Source organism: Lycium ferocissimum, chromosome 7, assembly GCF_029784015.1.
Source record: "Lycium ferocissimum isolate CSIRO_LF1 chromosome 7, AGI_CSIRO_Lferr_CH_V1, whole genome shotgun sequence".
Classification (NCBI taxonomy): domain Eukaryota; kingdom Viridiplantae; phylum Streptophyta; class Magnoliopsida; order Solanales; family Solanaceae; genus Lycium; species Lycium ferocissimum.
This window is the reverse complement of record NC_081348.1, coordinates 34,422,897-34,431,509: the sequence shown is the minus strand read 5'-3', so window position 1 is coordinate 34,431,509 and position 8,613 is coordinate 34,422,897. Positions and strand designations below refer to the sequence as shown.

The following is an 8,613-nucleotide window of genomic DNA, read 5'->3' as shown; positions in this document are numbered from 1 at the left end:
CATATATCCGGTGTAGAATCACAAGAAATACGTCGCCTCGTGCGAGTCTGACGGGTCAAAATTACCCGTACCCGTGCCAGTGGACTCAAAAGCTTCATCTCGCATGGCCAATTTGTGCTCTCACGTTCTATCCACTTCTTTCTTCACTCCCAAACCTCAGGTATATTCTTTTTCCCCTTAATTAACCCTTTAACTCAATCATTTTTTTGTAAACTTGTGTGACATATTACAGTCGATTTAGAAAATAGAATTTTATGTCAATTTTGTTTCTATTCTACCTAATGATCGCGAACTCAGCATAAATGATATTACTCCCTCTGTCCCAATTTATGTGAAGTGTTTGACTGGACACAAATTTAAATACATTGCAAGCTTAAGATATTAAGTAGGTCTGCACTCGGTCCTTATATGAATTTCAATATTTAGATACCAGTGCTGTTGAGTCCAGGCGTAGCTTGCACCAAAAGCTTTCATCAATATAGGCTTTTGCATATCAAGGCAATGCAAGATGATAAGGTTTCCACGCCTATGCCGTGTGATGAGTCCAAGGTTAGAGTTCCGCATGTTTTAACTGTTGCCGGCTCCGATTCTGGTGCCGGAGCCGGAATTCAAGCGGATCTCAAGGCTTGTGCTGCTAGGGGTGTGTACTGCTCCACTGTGATCACTGCTGTTACTGCTCAAAACACCGTAGGGGTTCAGGTATTGATGCATTCCTGAAAGGTTATAGTCTGTTTATATTTTGCTACTGTGTTCGGCTTTGTGAATTTTGTTGTGGTTTATGCTAGGGTGTGAACATTGTGCCAGAGGATTTTGTAGCGGAGCAGTTGAGGTCTGTCCTTTCTGATATGCCTCCCAATGTTGTAAGTATATCATGCTAATGTAATAATGTTTACATCCATTTGATGATGTTATTTTCTGTAAGGTATATATTGATTTTGAGCAATTGAAGAGTGTAAAGTCCCGGTCATTGGTTGGATTATCAATAGTTCTAGCCACATGGAAGTCAAGTTATGGTGCTGCACAAACTGGGATATGAGCATATATTTTTTTGGAGTATTCAAATATTTGCTAATTTGATGCTCTTAAGTTAAAATTTTCCAGCACAGGTTCACTGTTGCTTAACTTCTATAATAGGATTATATTCCCTGTTTACTTCAAACGCTTTGCTTTTATGTGTCTTTCAGTGTTCTCATTGAAAACTGAATCAATCACTTTTTGTTTATAGTTGTATAAAACTTACCGTTGAGTAATCTAAAGACACATCCAAGGACCAGTGTTGCTTGCCACTAGCCTGCGGCATTATTGCAGGAAACGACAGATTAAGAAACTCAGAACTACCTAGCAATAACTGGTATAGATAATTTAGGAAGAAAGGTTGGATGGCTGAAAGCAGTGTTGATAGAACGCCCCTTATAAAGGAAATCACTGGCTAATTTACTGGTTTTCCAAATTATCAGGACCATCTTCAGCGATGCATATTGGTTATATATCATCTATTTATTTTTTTCAGTTTTCTTTTTGGAAATCCAAATGTCCACCATATATGTGAAATTAATTGGCTATTTGGTTCTTGGATACCTTTGTGGGTGGGCGTGGGGGAGCGGTAAAAGACTCTCCCATGTATGGCATGGAATGGTTATTTTCTATGTTGCTCGGACTCTCCAAAAATGATGCCGCACCCGTGTCGGATCCTTCAAAAATGCACTACTTTTGGAGGATCCGACACGCACCCGTGTCCATTTTTGAAGAGTCCGAGTAACATAGGTTATTTTAACAACATTAGCCCACTCAAATGCTTTAGTCAAGTCTTCTTGATTGTATATGTTGCACACCTGAATATACAACTTGATCCTGTAAAGCCATACATGGAAAGAATATACCAACATTATCAGGACCAAGCAATCTGCAATTTCCATTAATGTCTCAGTTGTATATTGTGTTACAGCACTAAGATTGTCTTAGGTGAAAACAGGCATGCTTCCGTCAACTGGCATAGTGAAAACCCTCTGTCAAAGTCTGAAGGAATTCCCTGTACAAGGTACACAATATTTCTGTTCTGTTTTTGAAATTTCAAGGACATTAACTATGCTGCTATCAAATGCTTGAATACAGCCTTGGTGGTTGACCCTGTTATGGTATCCACAAGTGGACATACGTTAGCTGGTCCCTCTATCTTGGATAGCTTTAGGTATGTCACCCGAGAGTGATAGTCTCTTTCCATGTCCTCCATTTAAACTCAAAATGTGGATTTATTGACTAACATTGTTTTATTGCTAAATCTTCTGCTGCCATATTCATGAAATACACAACAAGCTCTAAACTTTCCTATACAGACATGCTATCTGTGGGTATATTGTCGTATGCTTGGATTAAGCATGACCATCATTATGTATTTAATTTCCACTGTTTTTTTGATAAGTCTTGGAGCACACTAAATCAAACTTCATTGATATATGTAATGATGTAATTTTCACATTTATATGCTGTAATGTCGTGCGTTATCTTCTACATTTATTCGTCACGTTCAACTCCTTGGATAATTACATCTAATCATAGCCTTTCATTTCTGATAACAGGGAGGAGCTTCTTCCCATGGCTGATATAGTGACTCCAAATTTGAAAGAGGCTTCTGCTTTATTAGGCGGTGTGCCACTGGAAACAATTGCTGACATGCGTTCTGCTGCAAAAGCAATACATGACATTGGTCCAAGGTTAATTTTGAGATTTTTACAAATAGTGAAATTGGTGCCTCTACCTTGTACAACTTATGGCCAAAGTCCATTTGATGGCCAAAAATTTATTGAGCCTAGCTCTCACTTACAAGAGCGAACTAAATACCTTTTAAATCATTCAACCCATCATTTGCTGTCCAATGTAGCATGACGCCTTTGCACTTCCTCTCCACAAACCCAACATGCCCGTCATGTTCAATCTAGAATTATTGGTGATATTTTATGTAGAGGAGTGATATACATGAATCTACAGTTGGCTTCCACAGAACAGAGCTTAGTACTTAACTGCATATGGTGCTTAGCAGTCAGCACCCACACTTGCAGTTAGTCTTCATGTTCTTATATTAACTACAATGGCCCGGGTCCAACAGCTTAGCGCACTTCATTCTCGATTGCCGCAAATATGAGCCCGAAGTCGTTGATCAGTTAACCAAAAGCATTATGAACCATTAGAACTATCATCCATTCACTCATGTAGCGGGAGTTATACGCGTCTTGTATCTGACATCTTCATGTCGTGAAAATGGAAAAAACAAGATTTTCACTTTCTCTAATAAGAGAAAACTTCGAGGAAATCTTCTGTGAAGGATCTGCACCTGCTTCATCTTTCTTGGAGAGAAGATTAACTTGAGCATGAACTACAACTGAATAAATAAAACTTGTAGATGCTTCAAAAAGGAGTTTAGGGACTCATTTTCTGGGTTCTCTAAACAGAGTAACTTCAGTCCTTCTTGAGGCTTCTCCTTGACTTGGGGCTATGAGAGTGGGAGAAGAATGACTGGCATTTCAAACAGGACAATGCTCTTTTACATATATCGAAATTGTCAAATAGAACGAAGTCCTACAAAGCTTATGCTGGTTTAGGTTCAAGTTTCTCATAGAAGTTCAGAGTGTAGTACAATTAGGGAAGATCTACAAAAAAGTACAAATAAAAACTAATGCAATTAGGAGATGTGTATCGTGGATTCTTTTCTTTTTATTTTATATCACAGCTGTGTCTTCAGAGGACTTTGTCTTATAATGTGCTAAAATATCTTAATTTCTTCGACAGAAATGTACTTGTGAAAGGAGGCGATCTCCCTGCTTCTCTCGATGCTGTGGATGTGTTTTATGATGGTATGTCTAATAATTTCTTGAGATCTTTGGGATTTTTCTGTGTGCTCGTTTTTGTTCATACGTGAAAGCTTGCATGGGTCTTGAATGCCCACATGTGCTCATTCAAGTTATGGTCTTTCAATTGATCCTGCAGGGAATGATTTCTATGAGTTTCGGTCCTCACGCATAATGACACCAAATACTCATGGAACTGGCTGCACTTTGGCTTCTACTGTTGCAGCTGAGCTAGCAAAGGGTTCTCAAATGCTTTCTGCTGTGAAGGTAATTGCCTTAGTATGCTAACTAGATATACATAAATCAATACATTGCTGCAAAACAGATTGTACGTTTCCGGATTTTATGGTGTAAAGGAACTTGAAAGCTTTGGAACTTATCGGGTGTATTATGAGGTGGCCATAGAGTAGACACTTCAGGGTCGTTTGGTTGACCCCATAAGAAAATAAAATCCAAGCATAAAATTCTGCGTAACTAATAGTTGCAGCATTAAACTCTGTGTTAATAGTATTATCTCTGCATAACTGGTTCCTTTACTTTTTGGTATTCGGCCTTTTTTGTGGCCATGTTTATAAATGAAATATGTTTACCTGATAAAATTAAAAAAAAAAAAAAAAAAAAAAAAAAAAAAAACTAATACAATTTTGACCTCTGGTATAAAACTCTGCATAATAGATGCAGCTTTTGGTTTGCGATATTAAACTCCGCATTGTTGTTAATACCTGCATAACTTGTGTGGGATTCTTTGTATTATTTTTTGTAGAATAAAAGGTGAAATAAGAATGTGTATCGAAACGCTAAAATATTCTTGATATGGCAATCCCTACATAACAATTCTTATATTGTTCTCATTCTACGTGAACAATCCCACATTATTATTCGCCTCATAGAAACCTTGCATAATTTTTCACGGCATAACAATCCTTGCATTATAATTCCTACGTAACCAGTCCACGATCCAAACAACCCCTTAAGGTGTAGGTACAAACCCGTACAAACAACATTCTGTTGTTTCTGTCTGTTTGTACCTTTAATGAGGAAGTGGGAGGAGGGAGTACATAATAACTCTGACGTCAGGTAATCAAATCACCTACAACATCTTCCCCTCTTAAATAATTGTGGGTCCGTGATAGTCAAAAAGATTATTGTTGGATTCTCTGTTGATTATGGAATTTCCTCATTGCTTCATTTGATTTGACTTATTTGCCAAAATGATGCATCTTTTCTTTTATATATTTTCTGCATTTGCCAGGTAGCTAAACGCTATGTTGAAGCAGCCTTGTCTTATAGTAAGAACATTGTCATTGGAGGTGGGCGTCAAGGTCCTATGGATCATCTTTTGAAGCTTAAGAGCAGCGTTCAGCGACGACCTTTTGATCCTTGTGATCTCTTTCTGTATGCCGTCACTGACTCTAGTATGAACAAAAAGTGGGGTCGTTCAATAGTTGATGCAGTAAAGGCTGCCATAGAAGGCGGTGCCACCATTATTCAGCTGAGGTTTGTGGCTTGTTTGAAATTGGTTCACTTTCTTTCCCTCTCTCATTCTACCTTTTGAAAAACATAACAACAGAGATTGAGGTGTCTGGCTTTGATATCATGTGAAGAAATAGGTCATGAGGGAGCACTGTCCAAGAGCATATAAGGAGACCAAGACCCATTCCGTCAATCGATGTGGGACTGAACACCAATTAATAGCAAATAATGTCTTAACGGAATTGATAATAGTAATGACAATCAAAATGGCTGACAGATTTTAAATTGTATGTTTAGGCGATCTTTTGCGCGAGAATCATTAGCCTATTGACAATATCTTCTCAAGCTTGAAAGGCTTTTAAGTAATGCCCAATGGGCTCTAGATCAAATGCCGACTTATGGATGTTATAAGCCACTCCCTCCGTTCAGGAATACCCAATCACCAACCTGAAATTCCAAGTGTCGACGCCGTTTCATCTTTGTTTGGCGAGTTTAATTGGACACGGAATTTAAGAAAGAAAAGGATACTTTTGAAATATGAATTATACCCTTTTCTACATATTTGCCACAACTAGAGCATTTTATTCTTAGACATCTTACCAAACATTTACAGTAGATTCATTGGATTTATATAAATGGACTTTCTCGATTACAATTGCAGGGAAAAGGAGGTTGAAACTGGTGATTTTCTGGAAGCAGCAAAAGCTTGTTTAAAAATCTGCCGAGTTCATGGTGTTTCTCTGTTGATCAATGACAGGGTTGATGTAGCGCTTGCTAGTGATGCTGATGGTGTTCATATTGGGCAGTCTGACATGCCTGCTCATGTTGCACGGGCTCTTCTTGGGCCTGACAAAATCATCGGTGTATCATGCAAAACACCGAAGCAAGCTCAGCAAGCATGGATAGATGGGGCTGATTACATTGGCTCTGGTGGCGTATATCCAACCAATACCAAAGAGAACAATAAGACGATTGGTTTGGATGGCCTAAAAACTGTTTGTTTGTCATCCAAATTACCAGTTGTAGCCATTGGCGGCATAGGCATGTCTAATGCTCAGGCTGTAATGGAACTAGGGGTCCCAAACCTGAAAGGTGTTGCTGTTGTATCTGCTCTGTTTGATAGAGAATGTGTTTTGACTGAGACCAGAAAATTACTTGAGGTGCTCAAGGAGTCCACCAAAATAGCAAATTGAAGAAATGCTGGATATCACCACACACTATTACAGGCAAAGCAACCTCGATTTTTGTTACCAAAATATATATTAATCAAATTTTTGAAAGTAAACTTTTGTGTCTAGAGAAGTAAATGCAGGCACCGAAATTTAGATATCCTTTCGTCTATGCTGTCCTAAAGAGGTTTATGATGTTTCATTTACCTTCTACAGTAGAAATATAAACTAATGCAAAATCTTGAAGTTAATCGTACCGTGTTTGTTGCCAAGGTTGATGTTTTACTTTGCCTTTCAAGTTATTTTGGAAGTCATGCCTCTCCAAGATTTTATTTTGGAAGTCATGCCTCTCCAAGATTTTGTTACCTTGGTCTGTTATATTCTGCCTCGCCCTTTCAGGCAGATTTTTGTGTTGGTGTATAGAGGGTCTCTTGTTAGTTCAGTATTTCAGTTGGAGTGCTGGAAATACGTATCTTATGTACAGTAAGTGCAAAATCTAGTTAACCTATAGTTTCCGTAAATCCCTGATTTGTCTTAAAGGACAAATCATGGAAATATTGGAATCAAAATAAGCTCAAATGTAATGGAATAGATGTAGAAGAAATACGTAATGTTTTGTTTGACATGTTCATTTTTTAGTTACAAGTAACCCAGTGTAACTTAATATAACTTGTGTAGTTGGACTTAATAGCAACGAATGATAAAAAGAAGGATTGTAGTTGGGTTAAACCCCCTTCCCACCGATCTACAAACGCCTTTGACACTGCTTCCAACTTGAAATACTTCTAAAATGAGTGTTTTACGTCTTTGAGCTAAACTTTTGATCATTCTCGTGAAAAATTTGCTCCTTACGCACGGCACATGGAAGTGAACAGCATATGAAAGTTCACTTTGTTTGGATAGACAAATGTCACATGATTAAAAGTTTTATTGCCATTTTCATGTTTCAATCTCTCACGTACCAACAATTAGTAACATCGTCCATTTTAAGTTGATCTTTCAAAAAGAGAAAACGACCTTTCTCGTTGCTTGCTTGGTGAAAAAAAGATTCTACGCTGTCATCATGAACTAGTTTCCCATTAATTGAGTTGGATCCAAGTTGCAATCATACAAAAGAAAGAATAAAAGCAAAATCAGTATGATAGGTTTGCCTTACTTCCAATGGAATCTTCGAATAGTAATACTTATATACCAATAAAAGCCAAGAAAGCAACTGCTAGTTTTGATTTCATATTTGTAACTTATATCATAAAAGGAATCGCTTTTCAATTGAAAAATACAGGTGTGACTGCTCTTGCGAGTATAAATAGAGCCGGGATCCCATATTTCTCAACCTTTGCTTTAACTCTTGGCTTTTCCTACTTTTCTAATGGTCCACTTTATTCTAATTTCCAAGTAATCAGTTATTCTCGCTATATTTTGGATTGTTATACTCATCAAATATAGACTGCTAGATAACTAAAATGTAAAATCAGATGAATCGGTTTAAACAATATTGATACTTTAATAATTAACTGTGTAATAATCCTTACTGTATTAAATAATTTCATTGTTATAGTGGTCACACCGAAAAAAATCAAACAAGTGAAAAAATACATGATGAATTGGAATCTAAAAATTGTAATTGCTGTAAGTCACTATTAGGATTATATTGTTACCGTCTTACTTATTAGAAATGTATAGGTCCCGTAGTTCCTTCACCTGAAAAGGACATCTGTACTCCCAAGAAAAAACTTGATACTTTTGAAGACCCAAAATACTACTAGTAATACTATGTATACTTGAATTTTATATAAATAGCAGAATATAGGAGCAACATTTTCTGACATGTTACACAGGTAATATTTATTAGGTTTAGTTCACTATTTTCTCTATTTTAAATAAGAAAATCCTGGTTATTCGGTATATTTCAAGCTTATGTGTAAAACCTATTTTTAGAATTTTATGGCTTATTAACATTAGTTCAACATTGTGATTACATACAAGGCAGAAATATGTTTATATTTTAAACTGAGAAGTTCAAACATCAACAATGATGAGAAAACCTATATAAAAGCAACTAGATGACCAGGACCATGTAGGCAGTTCTCTGCAAATTTCCAAGATGCATACAACAAAACTCACCAGAC

At 37.0% G+C, this 8,613-nt stretch overlaps 1 protein-coding gene across 4 annotated transcripts; it reads left to right on the top strand.

Annotated features, from left to right (window-relative positions):
• On the top strand, window positions 1–6,756 carry LOC132064572 (thiamine biosynthetic bifunctional enzyme TH1, chloroplastic). Of its 4 annotated transcripts, none has more exons than XM_059457592.1 (10): window positions 1–160; window positions 427–699; window positions 786–860; window positions 1,963–2,038; window positions 2,113–2,188; window positions 2,577–2,711; window positions 3,784–3,848; window positions 3,982–4,109; window positions 5,095–5,339; window positions 5,977–6,756. In XM_059457592.1, the coding sequence occupies exons 1-10, from the start codon at window positions 104–106 to the stop codon at window positions 6,506–6,508; spliced, it is 1,662 nt and encodes a 553-aa protein (XP_059313575.1). In that variant the 5' UTR covers window positions 1–103; the 3' UTR covers window positions 6,509–6,756. The 4 variants fall into 4 exon arrangements, with proteins under 4 accessions (XP_059313575.1, XP_059313576.1, XP_059313578.1 ...); XM_059457595.1 differs by having other exon boundaries at window positions 19–160; window positions 449–699; XM_059457594.1 differs by having other exon boundaries at window positions 29–160; window positions 434–699.
• The last annotated feature ends 1,857 nt before the right edge of the window (window positions 6,757–8,613 follow it).

Bases quoted from the DNA above. Each gene is read 5' to 3' on its own strand.
- LOC132064572 (XM_059457592.1), top strand. From the start codon at position 104: ATGGCCAATTTGTGCTCTCACGTTCTATCCACTTCTTTCTTCACTCCC. The intron at 161-426 runs GTATATTCTTTT...TTCAATATTTAG, and splicing joins TCTTCACTCCCAAACCTCAG to ATACCAGTGCTGTTGAGTCC. The intron at 2,189-2,576 runs GTATGTCACCCG...TTCTGATAACAG, and splicing joins TCTATCTTGGATAGCTTTAG to GGAGGAGCTTCTTCCCATGG.